This window comes from Drosophila santomea, chromosome 3R, assembly GCF_016746245.2.
Source record: "Drosophila santomea strain STO CAGO 1482 chromosome 3R, Prin_Dsan_1.1, whole genome shotgun sequence".
NCBI classification, from domain to species: domain Eukaryota; kingdom Metazoa; phylum Arthropoda; class Insecta; order Diptera; family Drosophilidae; genus Drosophila; species Drosophila santomea.
In genome coordinates, this window is record NC_053019.2 from 25,937,653 (window position 1) to 25,961,454 (window position 23,802).

Consider the following 23,802-nt stretch of genomic DNA (forward strand, 5'->3'; position numbering starts at 1 on the left):
ATGTTAAAAGGTCTTCAGATTCGAAAGTTCTTTGGTGGTTAGTTTTCAAATTTGAATAAAGCGATTTAAGCAAGATATGGAAATAAGGCTGGAAATAAAATATTGTATATCTGCGGTAACATATAGTCAAAAAAAGCATTTTGGAATGAGAAAGCCAGTTCTTTATTCAATATATTCATTGGGTCTTAAATATAATATACAAATAATAAAGTTTAAAATTAATCAAGTGCTTAAACGGTTTCACTCTAAAAGTTTAAACAAATTCAATAGGCCTAAAATGATACCTAAACAAATGAAAACGCAAATTTGCTTAATTCATATATTATTTCTCACAAACAGAGAGTTTTGCGTCCAGTCCAGAGACGCAACCTCTGTAAATGTTGCCATTGCAGCTGGCGTACCTCAAGGAAGCGTCTTAGGACCGATACTTTACTCCATCTATACAGCAGACATCCCCAAGCCAAGCTATTATGAAATGACCAATGACAACAGCAAAATGCTGCTGGCCAGCTTCGCTGACGACGTCTGCTTTCTCAGCTCCTCGAACAGTGAGACCGAGTCGTCACAAATGCTGCAAACTTATCTCAACGAATTCGAGAAATGGGCCATGGCGAACAACATCAAAATTAACGAAAGCAAATGCGTAAACGTTTGCTTTACGTTACGCCGTAAAACAACTCCTGCGGTACACATTAATAATGTGGACATAGAGCAAGCAACTAAGGCGAAATACCTAGGCCTCACACTGGACAAACGCCTAACCTTCCGAGATCATATTGCCAGAGTCGTCAAAATGTGCAACCTAAAGCGTAACCAACTATTCTGGATGCTAAATAAGAAAAGCAAACTACCTTTAAGATGCAAGCGTCAGATTTATCAGCAAATTATCGCACCTACTTGGAGATACGGCATCCAAATTTGGGGAGTGGCGGCTGCGTCCCACCGAAAACGATTCCAAACCGTCCAGAACAAAACATTAAGACAAATCACTGGCTGTGACTGGTTCGTTAGCGGCCAAACGCTTCACAATGATTTAAACCTGAGCCTTGTTGAAGAACAAATCTCGTTCTTCTCAAGCAGATACAACGATCGACTAACTGCCCACCGTAATCGTCTCGCCCGGAGATTACAGGGGGCTATCCCAATTCGCAGGCTCAAAAGAAGACATTTTGGGCTGCTTCTAAGATGATAGTATGAATATATTATTTACCTGAAACCTCACTACTCGAAATTTGACCTATTCCTATATATTAAGATGAAAACAAATTATATTTTATAATTAAGAGATTATTTACTTAAGACAACATTTAGGTTAAAGGCTTTAATTGACCTGTTCCTGAATAATATTAAATAAAGATGTTAATTAATTTAAAAAATATTCTAATATTAAATAATTGTAATGTTCTGATTGGAAACCAAAACCAATGTTTTTGATTTCCGGTTTGTGTCTGAGCTATGCACTAATCGAAGTTCTACACCTCAACTCTTGGCTTATTCAAGTGCATTCCCTCCGATTCCTCTGGCCACACTGGCACACCCAAAAATCTCTCTTAAAACATTTTTTTCATTCTCATCAGATTTATTATGTGATATGCACAAGGCAAATATCCAAACAGACACAGTGGCGTAGGTAAGTGACCAAGTAAGCAGCCGGAACACCACACAACTGCCTCGCACAATGCAGCAGATGCGGAAATCCCGTCCAGACTCCGCGCGTTGACTTTGTTTACGTCCGTGTGCTTTTCGCTGGGCGAGGGGGGTGGTGGCCACTCAGTCAGGTGTCTGCGCATTATATAATAACAACTCCGAATCAGCGGAGGCGCCAAGAGATATATATAGATTAGATAGCCGCCGATTTCCTTGGATTTCCTTGGCATTGAGCGTAGGAGCAAAGGTCGCGGGCGGACCAACGAAATCCGCATCTGTCGCACGACCTTGGGAATGATTTTCGTGCGTATGCGTCCGAGTTGCGTCAATGGGCTAAGAAGATGCTGTTTTGTGTTTCCCCAGATATATATATGTATGCATATGGTAATACACGGCAACAATAGGCGCAGCACACAAAGGAACTGATCCAGAGTCATGCAGGTCGAATGCCTCCAGAGACAACAGCAGCAGCACATCCGGCTGTGAAGGAAGCCCCCATCGCCTTGACGCCTTGACGCCTCCACGCATGCGAACAATCCTTTGCGGACGCACTGAGTCCACCTGGAGCCGTTGGAGCCGCAGCCGCAACACCGTCGACCGGTAGCAGCGATGACGGAAAGCAGCAGTAGCACCGCAGCCCGCCTGGCGGTGGCGCCCACCGGAGTGGGTGGAGCAGCCGAGGGTGCACCGTACATACGCACCATCGAATGGGACATGATGAACAAGACCAAGTTCTTTCCGCTCTCCATGCTCAGCTCGTTCTCGGTGCGCTGCTGCCTGTTCCCGCTCACCGTGATCAAGACGCAGTTGCAGGTGCAGCACAAGAGCGATGTCTACAAGGGCATGGTGGATTGCGCCATGAAGATCTACCGATCGGAGGGCGTGCCCGGTCTGTATAGAGGTTTCTGGATCTCCTCCGTGCAAATAGTGTCCGGCGTCTTTTACATAAGCACCTACGAGGGCGTGCGTCATGTGCTCAACGATCTGGGTGCTGGGCATCGAATGAAGGCCCTCGCCGGCGGTGGTTGCGCCTCGCTGGTGGGCCAGACCATCATAGTTCCTTTCGACGTGATATCGCAGCACGCCATGGTGCTGGGTATGTCGGCCCATGCCGGTTCCAAGGCCGATATCAATCCGCTGGGCATTAAGTCGTGGCCCGGTCGCAGTCGCCTCCACATTTCGATGGACATTGGCAGGGAGATAATGCGACGCGATGGCTTCCGGGGCTTCTACCGTGGCTACACCGCCAGCCTGATGGCCTACGTACCTAATTCGGCCATGTGGTGGGCCTTCTATCACCTCTATCAGGGTAAGTCTTCCGCTTGTAAGCGAGATTAGATTATACTAATTTCGGACTCTATTCGCAGACGAACTGTTCCGCATCTGCCCCGTTTGGGTGTCCCATCTGTTTATCCAGTGCGTGGCCGGCAGCTTAGGTGGCTTCACAACGACAATACTAACCAATCCATTAGATATAGTGCGTGCCCGTCTGCAGGTTAGTTTTCTGCAACTATTTCATGCTTAAAATCTGTTTAGTTTATATGATTGTAAATCCTTTATTGCATTTTTAATTGAACATGACGTAATTTTCCGTTGTGTGCGCCTGAACTTCAGACATTCTTATCTTAAGAATTGAAAATGCTCGTCACTCATACGTAATCTTTATTACGCCGTGTCTTCGCAGGTCCATCGCTTGGACTCGATGAGCGTCGCCTTCCGGGAGCTGTGGCAGGAGGAGAAACTGAACTGCTTCTTCAAGGGACTGTCCGCCCGCCTGGTGCAGTCGGCAGCCTTCTCATTCAGCATTATTCTAGGTTACGAGACCATCAAGCGCATTGCGGTGGACGAGCAGTACAAGCACCAGATCCGCTGGTGAAGAACGCACAATCCCCAGCCAAACTGAAACCAACTCAAAACTGCATTTACGCGACGTACTGAGAACCACCAGAACCAGAGGAGATGGAGATTCGCCCCCGATTGTAAATAACAAGAGCTAGATAATGGATGGACAGCAGAGGAGCACAGGTTAATTAGTTGAATTGAATGAATTGCCAACGATAGCGAATTATAAATCACTGATGGCGGACGCATCGAGGATGTAGTAGTTTAGTAGAACGTTGCAACATGCTTGCGGCTAGGATGTTCAAGTAACGCAATTCAATATGCAAATACCCCAAAGTGTTGTAGCTTAAAGTGTACATTATTATTATTGTTATACTTAGTCGTTTTATACCTAACACGCGAAGAGGCCGATCGGTGACAAGCATAATTTATTATACACCTACCTACCTAACTATACTTGTACTTGTACTTGTACGTAATTGATGATGATGTTGGATAATACTGTTGATTATACATTGGTAGCCCAATTACTTTTACACAACTAAGCACAGCAATGTTTGCGCCAAAACAAAATACCACAAACTGGAAACTGGACATGCCGAATTAGAAATTAATATCGAAACAGGGTCGCCCCTCCCCAGAGGTCGGGAGGCACTAACTTAGCTAAGAATTCGTGTGTGTGTGTGTTCTCTGAGTGGATAAACTAGTTTTAGTCTGCATTATAATAAAGTACAAACCAAGAATTGTCACATTTTTGGCACTGTTGAATACCAAATCGCTGACGATCTTCAGGAGCACTAAGAATATATGGCATAGTCATATATCCAGGGTATCAGAGTAGCCTGCATTTATCAGATCTTCCCCATCATATATTACAAATAAGACACCACAATTGACAGTTGGTTGGATTGAATTCTTGCCTTTGAAGTATAAATAAATAAATAAGCAATCTAGGGCTAATTTGGCATTTCTAGATACTGTCCGCTGCTGCCACCGTGGTCACCTCCTCCGCCTTTTCCGATCTGTGCTCCAAACTGGTTGGTGTTGCCTCCGGCCGTGCCTTTAGATCCTGCTTTAGCCAGGCATTGTTGAAGTTCTTGATCGGAGTGGGCACCTCTCCGGTGGGCGCCACATCCATGTTGACGGATGGCGGCTGTGGCAGCGGTGGCTCCTCGCTGGCCTTGTTGTAGATCACCCAGTTGTCCGGTCTGTCCGGCTTGGTCAGCACGGTAATTGGTGCGAATGCCACGCTGGCCAGTTGCTTGAGCTTTTGGGCTTTAAGTCGCGCTTCTGTCTGGCCATTGGCGTCCACGTAGTCGTCCGTCGTCTCGTCCGCAAGGATGTCGTTGGTCAACTGCTTGCCTAGGCTGTCCGGAAAGATGGTGACCTTGCTGTTGGTCACACTCCGGCTGGAGGTGGACAGCATGGGCTTGGGCACCTCGGTCACGTAGCTCGTCCGCGTCCTGTTCTCCAGCATGGGCATAACGTAGTTGTCGTCCAGTGAGGTCACATTGTAGTCGGTCGAGTTGTGGGTCGCGTCTCGCATCAGTTGTGGTCGCATGTAGCCGTCTATGTCGAACTTCTTGGTGGTCAATTCGTTTGGTTCCGTCTCCTTTCGGTTCTCCGTCTTGTCCAGATCGTTGCTGGGCAGGTCCTCGTCGTATGCGTAATCGGTGTCGTCATCTGGCTGGTTACTTTCGTCCGTGGTCAGGTTGGATAGCGTTCTGCTGACATAGTCGTAGTCCTGTAGGTACAGTTTGTGCTCCGTTTGGGTCAGTTCGTTGCTGTTGTTGCCCACCTCCTTGAGTTCTGGTGTCCGTCCGTAAAATGTCTGTTGATGTGGTCTGTGCGCGGAGCTGGAGCCGGAAAACGGACTGGGATTTCGGTCAGCGATGAGTTCTCTGTCATAGTACAGTTCGCTCTGGGCAGGAGCGTAGTCGGGTCGGTAGGAGGAACCTCCAGCCTGACTGGAAACCGGTCTTGGATAGGAGCTCACAACTGGACCCAACTCCGGACTGGGACGTGGTCGTATGTTGAAGCTGAACGTGCTGTCCGCTCCATTGGCAGTGGCCACTCCGGAGATGCTGCCAAAGTGGCCCGCACTCACGGCGCTGCTGGAAGCGTGCAGGAATCCCGAACCGGAATTGGAGCCAATCTGCGTGCTGGTGGCCACCGGATACGAGTGCACCGAAGGCGGTCGCGGTGAGTAGGAGGCGGAGGAACCTCCGGTCAGTATGTGGGAGTTACTGATCGGACTGTGAACCACATTGTTTTCGAACTGTGCCGGCTCCTTGTGGCTCTGCGAGATCGGAGATGGCGTCGTGGGCATGGGTCGGCGGATGCCCAAGGGATTGAAGCTGTTGGTGGCGAAGGTCAGAAAGTTCTGGAAGATGTTCGGTGCCCGAGTTGTCGTCCGTCGGTCGTCGTTGTCGTTCAGATAAATAATGGTCGGTGGCTTGGTCCTCACTCCCTGGCTGCCGATCTCCGCAAGCGGCTGATGGTACCCATAGCTGGGCAGCGGAATGGGCGTGGTGCTGGCGTAGTCCATGTAGTGCGGTGCGTAGTTCGTGTTGTAGTACGGTTTGTTCACAGTCGTGTATTCCGCGTAGTCAGGAGTGGAAGGTCGGGATGAGGGATTCTTGTTCGTCTGTCGTATGTTGATCTCGATCTCGTACTGGTCGGCGTTCGGTCCGTTGACCACCACCTTCTGGGGTCGCTCGTAGAGTGGTCTGTTCTGGTACTGTCTCAGTTCCACGGCCCTCTTGGTGGGCTTACTAACCTTTGGAGCTTTGGTTTGTCGCGTGGAGCGTTCCAAACTCACCGTGGAGCTGGCTTGGAAGTCCCTTGTGGTAGTGGTGCGGTTGCGTTGGAGGTGCAATAGTCTAGAGTCTGCTGTCTGGTCAGGAGTCTTTGCCGCTGGATGAGGTTCCAACTTTCTGGCGTCACGTCTTTCAGTTTTCTTCGGTTCAGGATCAGTGGACTTTCCCTTGGCTTCGCTGGAAGTATCCTTGTCAGTCTGATCTGTTCCCGCTGTCCTTGAGTCGTTTCTGTTCTGGCTTAGGTCCGTCTTGGTCAGTTTTGTTGGCTCATCCTTGTTAGCCCTCACTTCCACCACTTCCTCAATGTCCACCTCTTGGTCTGCGTCCTCCTGAAACTCGTCTTCGTCTGTCAACTGTCCTGGTTCTAACTCCTCTGCCGTAGCATTGCCACCCGAACTTCGCAGCTCTACGGGCACATTGTTGATGATCACCCTTCTTCTGGGTCCCGATCCCTCTGGCCTCCTCACATTTACGCTCTTGATGTTCAGGGTGATCTTGGGCGACTTGTCCAGCTTGTTGTTGACTCCTCCCACGGGTTTCCTAGTGGTCTGTCGATTGTTGCTACTGTTACTGATCTTTTTGGTCACCGTCTTGCGTCTCAGGTCGAGTTTGTCACTAACTTTGGTTGTCAGGTTCGCGTTGTGGGTGGGTCGATGGAAGCCGCTGACTGAGGAGGGACTGACCTCCACCTGCGGCTTGATGGGCTTCACCCGGTTGGAGAAGCCCGCCTTGTCCTCCTTGATGACCTGCACCGAGCCCAGCTCCGGTTGCCCAATGGTGAAGACCTGGTCGGGCACCTGCTGATTGTGGAAGGGATCCTGCTCCAGCCACGGACTCAGATCGATGGGACTGAGGCTGCCCGTACCGCAGGTCTGTCGCTCATTGTCCTCGAACTCCGCGGGAATGAAGATGTGGGGCTGGAGCGTGCCACCGCCCACCGTGCGGCAGAGAACTTGGGCCAAGGACACGCGGCGCACGGAGTGCAGTTGGGCGGGCGTGAAGGAGCTCTCGAAGCCACCATTCTCGTACCAGAAGCGATCGCCCCGCCTCGAGTTGCTGAACTGCTGGGCAATGATGCAGGCGAAGGTGGGACCCACCAGGCCACCAACCACCGGACGCTCCGCGATTCCGCCCACAAACAGATCGATGTCGTGGACGCTGCGGTAGGCGTGGCCAATGCGCTTGGCGGACTCCGGACCCACGACGTTGGCTGCAATGGATACGGTACAATACAGGTGAGCACATTATGGATGAACTGGGGGTCACAACCCACCGAAGTCATCCCAACTGAGGATGGGACTGAGACCACAGGGCACTCGCCAAGCGCTGTACGGAGCAATGCCATGATCCCTGCCCCGCTGGATGTTGATGGCGGCCAGGTCCAAGCCGAAGGGAAAGCCGGGTGTCTGGAACAGGTGATTGGTCAGTTCGGGCGTGATGAACTCATCCCTCTTCAGAGCTCTTTGTGAGGCCAAGCCGCGCAGCAGACGATGCAGTGAACCCGCCGAGCCGATGTCACCGCGCTGGAACTCCTCATGCAGGCTGACATCTGCAGGAAGATATCTCAAGTTTATAAAGATTTAGATCTTAAGTGGCTTAATCCAACTCACTGTTATTAATCACATTGTGATGGCGATCGCAGCGGGTGTAGGAGTTCTGGACGAGCGAGTGGCCAAAACGGAAGGCGGCGGCTGCAAAGGCATTGGCCACCGTGGGATTGACCTTTGAACTATAGCGCTCGTAGTAGCCCGAGGGCATCAGCTCCAGATCGAAGAGCTTCACCACCTCCCTGCCCAGAATGACGGGCAGGAACTCCCGGTAGGTGATGTGCTGAAACATGGCGCCCACAATCCTGCGCGTCTCCTGGTACACCTTCTCATCACTCCAGTGTGGATTCAACTCGCTCAACTCCATCGCAATGCGATTGTGTTCGCCCACCCAGACATGATGCATGGCCAGCAAACCCGGCTGCTCACCACTGCGTCCGTCGCCGGATCGTATGCACTTGGTGGCAATGGCGCCGCGTTGGCACACATCCTCGGCGGGATCACCGCGTCCATAGACGAGCAGGCCGTGGCGGAATACTCGGGCATTATCGGAGGACTTGGCGCTGTTCGAGTAAATGGGCGAGGCGTCGATGTAGGAGGTCACCTGGTTGGTCTGCTCCCGCCAGGAGAGCACACAGTCGCGTCGCTGGGCAGGAGCCGAGCGCAGGAACTCCAGGCAGCGCACCTTGAGCGGCGCCAGCCAGGGATCGTCGAGTGGCACCTTGATGGGAAAGCAGGCGGGATGGAAGTCCTTGCCGCCACAGCAGCTGGGTATGGAACCATTGATGGAACTGTCGTTAAAGAGAATATAACGAATATCCATATGATATCATAGCTACCACTTACCGCGGCTGAGCCGTGGAGGTCATGTCGTGGTCGAGCATCTGACCCCACTGGGCGATCATCAGGGTGAGCGGTGCCTCGCCCTCCCGCGCTCCGTGCACCAGAAGGCTGACGAAACGCGACGAGGACAAGGTGCTGCCGTCGGCGGAACTCCGGACCGTGTCCACGCCATCGCCGTACTCCGGCGGCAGGAAGCGATTGAAGGGCATCTGGGCGGCGCCCCAGCGCGGTCGCCGCTTGTTGTTGCAGGTGCCGTCGTGGGTGCGGTACCGCTCCGCGGCGGGCATGCAGGGCGGCGGATCCCGCGGCGGACACAAACCCTCCAAGGCGGTGCGACGCAAAGAGATGCGCTGCGTGTGCGACTGGCGGGCCAGCTCATCGATGTGCTGGAAGCTGTCGATGAAAGAGATCGAGGCGAGTGATGCAGTGGGTTCAGTGGGATGACGGTGCCAGGAGCGCCCGGCACCATCATCCCGCCACCAGGTGAGGAGCACACGACATGGCTGCGCTCAAATTTCTCGATCGAGTGCCGACTGCTCGAGCCGCTGGCTTCTATTTATAAAACGCTCGACTTCGCGATGTTGGATGTTGGATGGTGGTTGGTGGAAACGAGTTCGCCACTCGGCGGTTGGAGCAGTTGGAGCTGCTGGGATCCACCAGCGAATTATAAGCCCACTGGCGTTGGAAAAACGCACAAGAAATCGGTGAGCAGCCGCTGGCTTTAATTTAACCGCTTTTGCTTTCCATTTGCCGCGTTTATTAGCAACTCTTTTTTTGTCAATTTTCATTTTGTTTCCATGCCGAGGGGTATAATCACTGGCTCATGAAACACACTCGCACTGCGTTTTTATGGGTATAATGTGTGTTGATCGCTGAGCAAAAGTTGGTGATATAGCAACACTATCTTATGATTCACTGGTTTAACTGTTTAAAGTGTGACTAACTTAATGGCATCTACAGAAAGGAACTTTTCTAAAAAAAATCTTCATTCTAAAACTATTCTACTTCAGTACTTCAGATCATTGTAATTGTGAAGTTGTAATTAAATGAATAAGTACTCAGAGTTTAGTTCATGTAGTACTTAATTTTTGTTTTAAGTTCTTTACAAGTAATACAAATTAAACTACAAGCTTAGCTACAAAGATACTTTGATTTCTTCAAGTTTCAAAGAAGCACCTCCATGCACTCTACTATTTGTAGTAAATATATTAGATCAGTAGTCTTTGAATTGAATGGAATGAATTGAATACTGGCATTTTTGTAATATAAAGTTAAAAGCGCCTGTTTCTGGGCTTCCTCCCAATGGATCTTAGCTGAAAACGTGCCGCTTCTACTTTCTTTCGACTTCCTGCCTGCCATAAATTTCCTGCGATATTCCGATCAATCTTCTTGGAGTTTTCACTTTTCTGCACACGAACAGCCGCGATAATTAGCCATGATTGAATGCCATTTGCGATGATCGCCAAGGGGATGGATGCGCAAGTGTATAATCGTTTCGGCACGTTATTCCAGTTTTCCCGCTTGTCAGCAGGTGAAAGTGGAAAATTATACATTTTCCCAGGCTTTTAATGCGCATTGTTCGCTTGTCATTGGCTCTGCACATTGCTCGCATTAAGCCTGGTTTTATTCGTGGAAAAGTTGCCCATTAAAGGTGCAAGCGCCCTTTGCCTTGAGTTCACGCGGCGTATACGCAATCTGGACGCAAAGCGCAGCCGCAACGTTGGATTTTATTATTTTTCTTGTTTTTGTTGCTCGCTGCGGAGTTCATTGCCCCCCGTGAAAGAGCAGCAAAAAAGCACAATACACAATAAAAAACTTAAACTTTCGTATATCTTCGTGCAGCTTGAGGCCGAATTGGATGGTAGAAAACGAAAGTCGCCTGTTGTTTGTGTTTCAGTTATGGGTCTTTTTTTGTTTTTTTTCTCTTTTCATCGCCAGCGTATCAGTTGTACCGCCGCTGCCTCAGTCGACGTCGCAGTCGCAGTTGCCGTCGCAGCAGCTTAAGCTTTGCCTTTCCCTGTTTTTTCTTTGTGTATTTCTGTATTGGAGTATTTGAGTATTTGAGTATTGTTGTATTGATGTAATCAAATTGCGAATGCCAAATCTGAAGCTACCCAGATGTGCCATTCGGTTATGTGTATACGCCATGTATGCCATGTATGTACATATGTACATACATATGTGCAGTGTGTGTGATATTTTTCTAACGCTGTCGCTTTCTTTGGCTTCTAATTTGGCTAAATGCTGCTTTTGGCACCATTAACGAGCCCCATCTCGGCAACGATCATCATTTTCAGACTGTCGACTGTCGATGGACGATACATGAGTATTTGTTGATATTTAATTAAACCGAACCGAGCCAAACATGTTGGCCATTTCGTAATTTGATTGTGGACACATCGCAGTGGAGCAAAAGGCATTTTCCATTAATGGCCATCATCAGCATCATCAGCATCTTTTGTCTGGCAATTGTCTGTTTCTGGAGAAGATGTCGTCTCGTGTCGTGTCGCCTTGTCGCTCCATTGATTGCAATTACATAAATGCGATTTCGGGCACATTTCGGGCTTTGCATTCGACGCGGTCAGAGCTCATTGCACCTGAGTCGAAATCACCTGAGTAGATTGCCTTTTCGGCTGCCCCCAGGTGAAAGTTCTCAACCCAAAGCGCTTTTCCCAGTTCGTCTGAGTGTGTGTGGAAAATCGCATGGGTTTTCACGGTTTGTGAAAAGTGAAAATGCTGTCAGCGGAAAAACTGGAAAAACTGCAAGCAATCGTTGGCGTTGGAAACGGAGATGGAAATGTAGTTGGAGTCTGCCATTTCCGCTGACCGGCCAAAGAGGTCGTTTAACCCGGACCGCCTTTATTTACACACACCCAACCCCTAACCCCTTGAAACCCCTTTCGAAGAATGAATACACAGGGGAAAAAAACTTCTTCTTAGTCAAATCAAAGAAATCGCATAGAAAGCTGTCTGAAAGTATGCTGCAAATTATATCACAATTCTGTTTTAGACACTTTGGTAAGAGATTAAACTGAGAGATTTTAAGGATCTTTCTTATTTCCTTTTAATATGAATTTAATATTTAAGGTGTGTTAAATTAACGAATGATTTTTTTCACTCTGCAGTTAATGCAGCCGAGTATGGGCATTGGGCTTTGATTTTGGATCGGAATTAAAATTGGATACGGCTTTGGTGTCTTGCTCTTGTCTGCCAATTATGCGGCATTTCAATGTCAAAGTGAAAGTTGACTCTTAGTCATGAGCAATCGCAGTTGGACTCCCATCGCTTTTGGCTACGATTCGGTATTTGCACGGGGGCCACTGGACGGCATCGGGGTGCCCACTTCCACTTCAGCCAACTTCCAGGCCATTCGGATTCCCAGCACCGAGCTCCCAGCTCCAACTCATTAGCTGTGAGGCTGCTGCCATGGATGCCGTAGAACTCGTTAATCAAGCGAGAAAGTTGCCGGTGGTAATTGTGGGCACGGAGGGGGTGCAGGGGCAGGGGCACTCGGGCGGCGGGGCGGGGGGTCCTCAACTCAATAATATTGCTTACTTTTCTGCCTTTTGTCTTCTCCACCAATTTTTTTTGTTGCACACAAAGTTGTGGCTATTTTTGCATTAGATTGCCGGCGGTCACAAACTCGAGAGCGACCATGCCCACTCAATTGATCGGGGGCGGGGGGCGAGGTGTGCTTTTTTTGTTAGAAAGGTTGGTAGAGTCTTTTTCGACGAATCACTCTTCTTATTCATCCATCAATAGTCAATAATAATTTGATGATAGCTATGTACATTCAAAGAATAAGATGTGTAATTCATTGCTTCGCCTTCATCAGTGGCTCGTTTTTTAAGAAATTAAATAAGTTTTTTTAACTTACATGCTTAAGTAGATGGCTTGCATAAGTAACATTTATGAAATGTTCTTAAGTAAAACTAATACTTAATTGCTTCGTGCTTCAAAAGAAAACTAGATGAGTAAGCAACGTAGTTTTTTAATTTTTATAATTATTAATAGTGAGAAAAACAAGTTGACTTTAAAGCTCCGAACTACTTGAGCCACCCTCGGAGTCCACTTTGATTTTTAATCATGCGCATTTCGCTGGCCAATAACTTTTTTCATATGTCATAGCCACATATTTGCGGCTGATGAACTTATGACCCGCCACAATCCACGTATCCAACCCACATTCACATTCGCACCAACACCCACACCCACATGCATATCCATGCCCACCCAGAAGTCCTTGGAACTTACTTTTTGCGAAAGGCCTTGGCTGCGGCGATGGTGGCATAGGCGGCCATCTCCCGGCGCTCCGAGTCCGTGGTGGGGGCATTGAAGCGGGACAGCATCGCGGCCGGATGGTTGTCCTGCAGGGTTTGTCCTTCAGAATTCGAGAATTTGATTCAAGGTTAGGGAAAAGTCGCACTAGAGAAGAAGTACCCACCAGTGCGCAGCATCTCCGGCTGAATCCGACCATACAGCTCGGTCATGGCATCCAGACCCTGGCGCACACTCTGCTGCAAGGCCACATCCATCAAAGTGGGACGTCGCGAGCGTCCATTCCGCGTGCTCTGGTATGTCGCCTTCGCCTCCAGTTCCGGCTGCAGCTGCTCCTCGCTCTCCTGGTCCGGCAGCGGACTCAGCGGACGGGGCAGCTCCTTGGTGGGCGGCTTGCCACTGGCATGCTCCAAGTGCAACAGCAGGAGCAGCAGCGCCACCAGAAGTGATGGCTGCAACATTCCAGCGGCGACTTCTGCAATGGTTTATTCGCTGTCAAGTTCAGTGGGCGAAAAGGTTGCCCAAGGAATCTTCAAGGAGGAATCTCATTGGGAGGAGGGTCTCATTCCTTGTACTATTTTTCAAATTATTAAAAACTAAGGAGTATGTAAGTAATACCTATCGAAATTAGTGCCTTGAAGGAGCAACTTTTTTAGAAATCACAATTCCTAATCGCTTACTATTATTATGAAGTTGTTTTGACTGAGCCAAATGAGTTAAATGGTTACTAATAGATGAAGTCCCCAAAACCACAAATTGTATAATCTGCCCCTTGGCTAAAAAGTTGCAACAAAAACCACTCAAGCTCGATAAGGAGGGAATTAGGCATAATTATCAATAAAGTTACGTGGCTTTTGGGTAGCCAATATCAATATCAATGCATAATTGCTTCTTTTGCGATTCCAGTGGAGCGATTACATCAGCAATGGCAACCACTTGTAACATCAAAAAAGTTGTAAATAATTGCTATTATTTAATTTTGACTTTTTAAGCTGCGAACAGCTAATTACAATAATGAGTAATGCACTTCAACTGCAACTTATTATCGCCCAACCATATTATTATTCTCTTTTCCTGCGCTCTTTGTTGCAGTTCACTTTTTCTGCAGTTTTGCTTAATGCATTTATTTTGTTTTGTTTTGGACGAGTGATTTTCGAGATGATTGTTATTTAAATACGCCAGTTGATTGAGTTTATTGGGTTTTAAAGTTATTTTATACAGTATTCTTAACAGCTGTGTTTTAAAACAAGTAAAGGCCATGGATAGCTTCAAGTTCTGTGCATTTTTTGTAAATATCGCATTAAGAGAGTTAATTACTCTATTTATGATTTTTATGCTATTTCTATGCTGGTTTTTATTTTCAGCCTTTTTTTTTATTTTTTGGATGCAATGCGGAATGCTTTATATGCCTCAATGAGCGCATAACAGGCGTCTAGATTGCCAGTGGTCTTTGCAATAAATATTTTATGGCCGGTAACTGCTCACTGCCTACAATTTAGGCACTGTCCAACCATTTTTTAATTTTTAGTGCACTGACCACATGGAGGTGTTTTTGAAGCAGTGGGATGGTGCCCAATAAACTCTAGACTACTTGCTACCAAAAGTGCACAGATATGGATCTGCAATACTTGATAGCTTTGAATAAAAGTAGATTTTATTGGGATCTTACATCCCTCATAATTTTGTGAAAAATATATGCGCACTGGCACATGAAAAATTATGCAATTAGTCTGAAGACTTTGGGCTTGCATAAGGCCGTTTTTCGCTTCCTCGTTCAAGGGTCTTCAGCTCCAAAAGCCACCTACATACATATATATAATATCATATAATAATAGCCGCCAGGAAATCGCGGGCCTAGTGAAATTTTACAGACCACCGACTTTTCGCTGTAACTTGGAACTTGGCTGTAACGCTCACTTAGCCAACTGTGGCACTCCGGCCATTAATAATAATCAATTTGTTGGATGATCTTTTGCGCAAAAACGGAAATTGATTTACCCCAAGTGCGGTGCGCAATTTGTAGTTCGTAATTGCCGTGATTAACACCTGCCAGCAATTAGCCGGGAACTTTCACTGTTTTGGTTCTGCGATTTTGTATTTTCTATCTCCTTGTTGACTGGTTGCCACAAGTTGGCTGCTTAGCTAGTCTCCTGGTGGCGACTCCTGGCAAAGATTTGTTGTATATTCCTAAGGCAAGCGCACAGCACACAACGAAACGAAAACTTTTTCGCGTTTGTATCTGGGATCGTCGTAAACCGAACTAAATCGATTCTCACCTCACGGCTGCCATTAGAAGCCAAAGAAGCAAAGATGCCGAGCCGCAAAGCCCGAGACATGCCACAGCTTCACCAAAATCAAAAAAAAAAAAACCTAGTAAAAAAACAAGAGAGAACGCTATAGTCGAGTTCCCCGACTATCTGATACCCGTTACTCAGCTAGTGGAAGGGAGAAGGAGAGTCTTAAACACAATTTTTGGCGGTTTGTAGGCGTTATAGTGGGCGTGGCAGAAAGTTTTTTGACAAATCAGTAGAAATTTACAAGACCAATATAAAAATGAAAAAATATCAAAACATTTTTCAAAAGTGTGGGCGTAGCAGCTTTGGGCGGTTTGAGGGCGTTAGAGTGGGCGTGGCAAAAAGTTTTTTGGCAAATCGATAGAAATTTACAAGACTAATACAAAAATGAAAAAATTTCAAAACATTTTTCAAAAGTGTGGGCGTGGCAGTTTTGGGCGGTTTGTGAGCGTTAGAGTGGGCGTGGCAACATGAATCGACAAACTTGCGCTGCTTCTATGTCTCTGGAGTCTGTATGCTTAATCTCAACTTTCTAGCTTTTGTAGTTCCTGAGATCTCGACGTTCATACGGACGGACAGACGGACAGACGGACAGACGGACAGACGGACAGACGGACGGACAGACGGACATGGCCAGATCGACTCGGCTATTGATCCTGATCAAAAATATATATACTTTATATGGTCGGAAACGCTTCCTTCTGCCTGTTACATACTTTTCAACGAATCTAGTATACCCTTTTACTCTACGAGTAACGGGTATAAAAACCCACTTGGAGATAAAAAAGCACCAACGTCAACTCGAAAAAAGAGTCTTCCAGGCAAGCGACCAGTTCTCCGCTGGCTTTCATTCACTGCCCGGCCGAGTAGTGGCAGTTTTTTCAGTTTTTTTTCAGCTTTTTCAGCTTTTTTTCCAGCAGCAAGACCCCGCTTCTACTCTTAAATATTTATTATTTATTTTCAACTTGCTGGCGCTTATCGCCGTCGCCGTCGCCGTCGCCTCTTTCCGTATTCAAATCGAAGCGAGAGAGATAAAATGCCTTGCGGCTGCATAAAGTTCCCATTAAGGCAGAAATATAAGAAATGTCTCACTATGCCATCCGATCGCCATTCATCTGGATCCACTGGTCCCCACCCGACCATTCACATCGAGGCATCCAACCAGCTCCACATCCACATCCACATCCACATCCCATCCAATCCATCGCCGACGTAGCCGGTTCATCAAAAGATGCCCAGCTGGATGCTTTGGTTTGGTTTGCTTTGCTTTGCTCAGCGGACCGCTGCCCCTTTTTACGTACCGCTCCGCCGGCTTATCGCCCGCCGCCATCGAACTGCTTTCAATTAGAAGAGAAAGTTCTTGCCACAAGCGCATGCAGGAAAAAGTGAAAAAATCAAGCAGAGCGAAAGAGAAGCACACTCGACTCGAGAAATAATAAAAAAAAATACAAAAAAAAAAAAAATAAACAACAAAGAAATGTTGTTACCGGCGGCAGGCAAGTGATGGCTTTTACTCTTAGCCACGTCGGGATCACCTGGGTGAGCCGCAAAAATTGCACCTCGTGAATTGCGATGCTGATGTATCGCAAGTATCACCCCCGCCAAGTGACAACAATAACACCAATACTAACGCATAGAATCGGTTTGGAAATCGAGCAAACTATACCTAAACTGGACCCAGCGAAAAGCAGAATATGCATAGAAAACAAATGACATCAGCAATGCAAAATGTCTTAAAATAGAAGTGGGTATGGGTATGGGTATCGGTATGGAAATAGTGCCGCTGGCCAAGAGTTTTGACATCGTTGGTCGAGTGTCTTGGGGCGCACATATAGTGAATACAAGGGAATCTGGGTGAACTAGGTATAGTATTTACATATGTATGTAAATACCCAGTAAATGCCATTCAAAGTATATCCATATTCCTTACTCTAAGCGACCTAAATGGAAACTTCTTATGACTTATACTTATACTTCACAAATATTTCAAATTTCTAGAACCCAATCAGTTGTTTTCAATATTTTTGGCAGTGTATGCTGGCTTATCTGAACTTAAAAAGAATTTTCATTTGCGTGGGCATAGAAATACCATAAACACGCATCTCTAGTTCTCATACTTCCCGGAAAACAGAATCAAAAACAATGAATACCTCAAATAACATATGACTTCCCAACATTATTGCTACTAATTATCGTACAAATCGTACAGAATAAATGCTAAATTGTTTGGATAATGCACTTAACCAACCACAAGCTGCAGGGATTTCAAAACGCTTACTCACGAGCTTGAAATTCCCCCACACTTTGGACTAATGGCCGGATTCTCGCCGCCTCTCGAGCGCTATTAGCTGCACTTACACGTAATCTTATCAGATCGAAATCGGTGATGAAATCGGTCGAGAATCGGGCTAATCCGTAGAGTTGGATCATCAACTGCGCCGCAGCTGCAGCAGTTGAATTGAACGGAGACCGAGTCAAAGGTAAAATATAATGCAGAGGAGAGCACTCTAAATGGGCTCAATTAGCATTCCCCCATTTCCCCCATTCCCCCCTTCCCCCGTCTGGCGGTGGAGCGTTGCATTGGTGGGCGTTGCATTACGTATACGCCTCGTAAATTAAGTATACGTAAGCAAATGTATTTGCTTGACAAGAGCCACGCACTTGGTCAATTGGATTCAATTGAACTGTGAGCGCCCTCCAAAACGGGGGATAAGAATGAAAATGGGGGATGTACATGAGGTCGAATGACAGATACCCTGCCTTCTAATAGTTCTATGAGTAAAGTACTTATAGTACATATAATATATAGTATATATATATAGTACATATAATAAGCAAAAATACATGTGCTATCAGTAACCGAAAAGCAAACTTTCCTACTATAAATCACAAAACAATCGAATTGTGCAATTCTCGGAAGTGTAAACTTTATAATAAAGTTTTATAAGAGACCGTTAATATGTATTGCCATTAGGATTGGGAACTGTCTAGCACCCTCCGTAATCGTATGCACTAAAAAAACCCCAAAAAGCTCTGACTTTCCGGCCCAAGGGGGCGTGGCGTGGGGGCGGTGTGGGCGTTAAGTGGAATCGGAATCGGAATGGAACTGCTGTACCAGCGGCGATGACGACAGCAGCGGCTCTTTGGGAGCCGCCAACTCGAGACTGGGTCACTGTTACGAGCGTAAGAAGCGGTGAGTGTGGCAGTGCGTGTGCTAGTGTGTGTGAGTGTGTGTGAGTGTGTGGTCCGCTCACGCACACAGTGACAGGCGGACCCGGAGTGCTTCGTAATTAGAAGAGAGGGCGATAAAGAGTGCGAGACGGCGGCAGAATACGAAAAGAATCGCTGGAATAATAAAATAATACACGAGGTTGCCTTTTGCCTTCTGGCTTCTGCCTTCTCGCCGTAGACTTCGCTTTCGTTTCGCATATTTTACGTTTGCCCTCCCCCCCCTCGTCCAACCATTGTAATTTATAATTTATTTGAATTTTTTTTTTTTTTTTGCTGCCTCTCATTTCTTACTTTCACACGCAGACGACCGGCGAAAGAAAAGGGTTTGCCCCCAAAAGCCGCCCCCACTCGACAATCTGCAGTTCATTGTCGGTGTAATTGAAATCGCCAGTCGAAAAGTTTCTTCCATTTTCAGCTTTTTATTTTTTATTTATTAAAAGTTCGATTTTTATTCGCCTTTGTTGGGATTAGCTCTATAAATAGATGTAGATGTAGATGTACAAGTAGACATACAGTTTAATATTATTTCATAGGTATAATAAATATATTGTAGATGCTCCGCTCTCTAAACTAAATTCTCTCATTTCGCCACTTACAGCACTTCACACTGCGATTAATCGCATTTCGTTGCCATTTTAGTACGAATCACTTGAGCAAACACCATCCACCCATTTTGGGGGCACAGCTTTGAGTTTCCTCTCCTCGTGCGGCACATACAATATGCTTATTAGAGTAGTAACAGTAGTATAGATATAGGTATAGGTATAGGTATTAAGGATTACGCATAGGCATAGTTATGTTTATATGGTTTACATGGTGTGGGGGTGTGTGTGTAGTGTGTAGTGTGTGGGCTACGTGCCCTGCGTTTTGAGCTGCACCTGGAAGCATCTGGAGGCACCTGGAAGTACCTGGAAGCACCTGGAAGTGTCCAGACTACTCACTCGCAGCCCAAAAATCGCGGGGCCCGTGAACAACAAAACAAATTTAAACAACATTGTAAGATGAGTGAGTGTGTATGCGTGTGCACTTACAAAATAAAACAAACTTACAGCTAGGCGTGTGTGTGTTTTTTGTGTTTTCGTGTATAGCTAAAGTATTGCACTATGTTGTGTGTATATATGTATATAAATATGTATATGCAATAAACAATTTACATTGATTCAAAGAGTTCTGCTGAAGCTTACAGGAGATGGAGAGAGTTAGAGATAGTGTGGCAGACAAAAAAAAATGTTGTGTATAAATATGTGATGTACTCGGTTTCTTTTTTCTATCTTTTTTAATTTTTTTGCTGTTGTTTTCCTTGTTTTTTTTTCTTTTTGGATAGTTATTGTTGAGAAGGAATGTCGTTACACAGATTGCCCTGTCCCCTGCCAACACTTTGAAGCCTCTAACGTGATCCAGGGATCAACCATTTGGGTCAAACGAATCGAAACTATTTGGATTACCCATTGGAATCTTGGGAGTTGCGCGAATTCTTTACAATCGCGCTCACTCACTGAACGCGAATTCTTTAGATCCTTGAAGTGGCGCGATTTCTTTGTGTCTTATCCAAATCTCCGTGTTATCCTTCCTCCGATCAGCCAGAGATCCCCCGCCGACAACCCACAGCACAGCACTCGACCGCTCCAGCGGCCGTTCGTCCCGCCCCGTCCCGCCCCGCCCCCGTCCGCGCGCCTCCTCTCAGTTGCGCCGCTCGCCCGCTCGTGCCGCCTGCCGCTGCTGCTGTTGCTGCTGCTCCTTGTCGCGCAGCTCCTTGATGGCGCCCACCGTGCCGAACATCACCTTGGCCGTCAGCTGGGCGCGGGGCGGACCGCCGGACTTGCCGCTGGTGGCCGCCTCGCGGTCCAGAGATGCATTCGCATTGGCGTAGGCGTTCGTGTACGAGACGTAGTTGTTGTTGAGGTCGCGACCGCAGCTGCACTGATGCGACATGTTGCACGTGATGTGGATGTTTTTTTTGTGTTGTTGCTGGCTAGCCCGCTTTAATATATGTGTATTTATTAGGCGATTTTCGGAGTGGCGTGGCGTGGCGTGTAGAGCAGTTGATCCGCTTGCGGTTGTTTGCCAATTGATCGCGCCTCGCAGTCGCTCACACTTTCACAGACTCACTAGAACTAATTTCGAAAAGCTGTGGTGTTGTTTTTGTGGCCAGGCCTCGCTCGGCAGAGGCAGCGGCCGCGATGCCAGCGTCGACGCCGGCAGCAATGAGAGAGAGGGCTGTCAAAACAAGAGAGCACTGCGATCAGCAGCTGTTGAAACAGAAACAGCAACGGCGAGAGCTTGCTGCCGACGTCGCTGTTGCAGCGACTGTGCTGCAGTGAAATGATAAATTTCTCTACACCGAAAAAAAGATAGGAATCGAACATATATGGGTGAATTGCTAAAGATTACCAAAAAGTAACAGTAAGAGCTTACGATAACGACTATTACATTTACTAACAATTATTGTACAATTCCGATCTCTGCTAATTTCTATATATTTTTCCCAGTGTACTGTCTGCAGCTGATCGTGGCTCTCTCCGTGCAGCCGCTGTTTCTGCTTCTGCCGCAGTCGCAATCGCTGCTTTTGGGAGAGCTTTCTTGATTGCAGCGAAGAGTGTTGTTGTGTTGTTTCTAATGCCCCTTCACTCTCCCCAACCTCCATCCCCCACCCAACTCCCCTCAAGCGCTCCCTCAATTGACGACGCTGCGCTTGTGTAATCTTTACGTCGTCTTTGTATGTATTTCTTTATTTTTGTCTTATTTCTCTTTCGGTGGAGCTTTGTTTTTGTTGTAGTTTTACTCATAACAATTTGCGAATTCCACAGGCACGCTCGCAACAACAATAACAACAACAACAACAAGAGTCAGCAGCGGCAGCAAGTGAAAATCACTAAGCAATGCAGCGACTCACCTGTTTATTGTTGTTGCTGGCATTCATTAAGTTTCATTCACCTTTCGCAGCAGGCTTTATGTATTGTAGATTGTTTGTTTGTTTAGCTTTATTTTGGCCATGCTTTTACATAATTGAATCGAGTGACTAATCAAACCAATGAGGAAATGCCTTTCTAACAGCCTGAACCTGACCCCAAAAGAACCGAAAAGAATTCCCAACTGGAGGCGAGAGAGCGAAGAAAACGAGCAAAGGTGAGACAAGCCAACGCAAGCAAACGCATTCGCTTTCGATCGATCGTCACTTTCCTCGGCCAGGAGAAGAAGAAGAAGAACAAGCAGCAGAAGAGGCAGCAGACTCGTACTACCAGTTTTCTCCAAGAACCAAAAAGTCACGGTGACCCATATAACATATAGCACCGCAGTCGCTGCTGACGTCAGCAGAGCGACACAGAGAAACACAGAGAGAGATAGAGAGAGTGAACGAGAAAGAGTACAGAACAAACGGTGGACAGAAGAAAAGAGAAAGAGGGAGGGCACTATCGGATCGAAAAGAAAGCGAAAAAAGAAATTTCAATGCAGCGAAGCGTAGAATGGAGAACGTATGTTTGTGCTTGAAGTGCCAGCAAACAAACAAACACTCGCACACACGCACGCACGCACACCAGCGCAGGTGATCGTTTGCTCACCTACTTAAATATGTCGGAAAGTGTGTCATCGCAGCGAGAGCGAAAGAGAGCACTGGAGAGAGTAGAAGCTGCACCAGAAGAGCGAGCAACATTCTTTGCCGATTTTACGACTCTTCCCGGCGCACTTGCATATGTATATGTATGTTACCTTATGCACACACACGTAAGTATGTATGTATGTTTGTGAAAGGCAAGTGCTAACAGTTGTGGCTAGAATAATAGTGCTAACCAGAAGTGTCTAAAAATAACTGACAAAACACACGAAAGCTTATTCGCAATGTTCTTAAGACTAAGTCATAGTTATTCTCTAGCAACTGAGTTAAAAGTATCTTTAAGATATAAATCTATGTTCATCCAAGTTCGTTCCTTTAATAAACAGACTCGTCTTTTCAAAAACTGGGAGGATTTAAACTTGCTGCCTTCCTATTGCTTCCACCTCATGTGTACTTCACCCAGATGCTATTTTGGCCCACTGCACCCAGTGCCACCCACTTACACATTCCCCCCACAGATTCGATGCTGGCCAAAAGACAGCCGGTTGTCTTGGCCGTAAATCTTCTCAGCTTTCGACTCTGTTCCTCTGAGCAAATTCGCCCAGCGGCCAACTTCTAATTATAAATGCATATTTATGCTGCCAGTTAGTGGCTTCCACATGCCGCTGCCATTGTTGTTGGCCAAGTTGCTGATATCTGACGCCACATAAGTTCATCTGGATCTCAAGTGCACATTGCACTGCGTTTTTCTCATGCGCAGAATCAATTAAAAGAGATGAAAAAACCCCAAACGAAAACTTGTTGGTGGGAAAAATCTCCGAAAACCTGCATAAGAATCGTGATTTTCCATTTTTTATTGTTGTTTTGGTTATATGTATATACTTTTTTTTCTTCTTTTTTTTCGTCGCTCTAACAACTACAAAAATGTTTTCGCCTATGCATTTTTTCGGTGGGAAGTTAGTGCCTCAGTGTGTGTGTGTGTGTGTGGAGTAGGTGTGGGCCAAACTGGTTGGGTGCCTCGTTTTTATTTATTATTTTTCTTTTTATTTTGGTCCGGCCAACAGCATGTTTAGTTTGGTGTCTTTGTTTTGCCTTATTTTGCCTACCGCGATGATGATTTATAGCTGAACTTGTCTTGTGGCACAGCCGACCAAAATCGCATCGAACCGAGTCACATGCACCACATCCATTCCATATCCTCCTTGTGGCCATATGTGCCACATGATTCCAGATGCCAGTTGCCAGATGCCGAATACGCAAATGAGCTGCTTGGCCTGTGATTAGACCGCTGGGAAATTTATTAACCTGTTCCGGTGCGTTGACGCGGCGGTGTCAGGCCACGCTTTTGGGCATGTTTTGGTGTTACGAGCCATGTCATTAGGACCCCGCTTATCAGCCTGATTTATGATCGATGGCCCGTCGTAAGTATGAATATAGCCATTCGCCATGACATCCCCCGGTTGCAGCTGCATTCGTTGGCCAAGGTATCGCCTGGTATCGATGCCATTGGCTTTCCAGCAACTTAATGCCTCACTAATTACGACTGACGTCATGAGCACAATTAGCCGCCATTTTTCCCAGAAAGCCATAAAAACGTATCAATTTCTAGGACAAATTGTAATTGCGCCACAAATCTCAATGCAATTTCGGTGAGTCCCCTGCTGTGCTTTTAACATTGCGTATACGACCCGTGCGCCCAGGACACTTTAAGCCATATTCGGAAGGCGGATGGGTGGTGCTCATTTACT

General features: G+C 46.8%; 3 protein-coding genes across 3 annotated transcripts; 1 reads left to right on the forward strand and 2 right to left on the reverse strand.

The window, feature by feature from the left end:
- The first annotated feature begins 1,508 nt into the window (after positions 1-1,508).
- On the forward strand, positions 1,509-4,238 carry LOC120452278 (solute carrier family 25 member 44). Its single transcript, XM_039636409.2, has 4 exons — positions 1,509-1,630; positions 2,011-2,956; positions 3,015-3,142; positions 3,332-4,238. Exons 2-4 carry the CDS (start codon positions 2,257-2,259, stop codon positions 3,521-3,523), a joined length of 1,020 nt encoding a protein of 339 aa, XP_039492343.1. The 5' UTR covers positions 1,509-1,630; positions 2,011-2,256; the 3' UTR covers positions 3,524-4,238.
- Positions 4,239-4,388: 150 nt separating this feature from the next.
- On the reverse strand, positions 4,389-13,437 carry LOC120452277. The gene is made up of 6 exons (XM_039636408.2): positions 13,143-13,437; positions 12,953-13,079; positions 8,702-9,091; positions 7,919-8,646; positions 7,582-7,857; positions 4,389-7,518 (listed from the first exon to the last, which is right to left on the reverse strand). Exons 1-6 carry the CDS (start codon positions 13,435-13,437, stop codon positions 4,460-4,462), a joined length of 4,875 nt encoding a protein of 1,624 aa, XP_039492342.1. The 3' UTR covers positions 4,389-4,459.
- A 5,475-nt stretch (positions 13,438-18,912) lies between these two features.
- On the reverse strand, positions 18,913-20,610 carry LOC120453572. Its single transcript, XM_039638329.1, has one exon. The coding sequence runs from the start codon at positions 20,431-20,433 to the stop codon at positions 20,182-20,184; it is 252 nt and encodes an 83-aa protein (XP_039494263.1). The 5' UTR covers positions 20,434-20,610; the 3' UTR covers positions 18,913-20,181.
- Between the last annotated feature and the right edge of the window lie 3,192 nt (positions 20,611-23,802).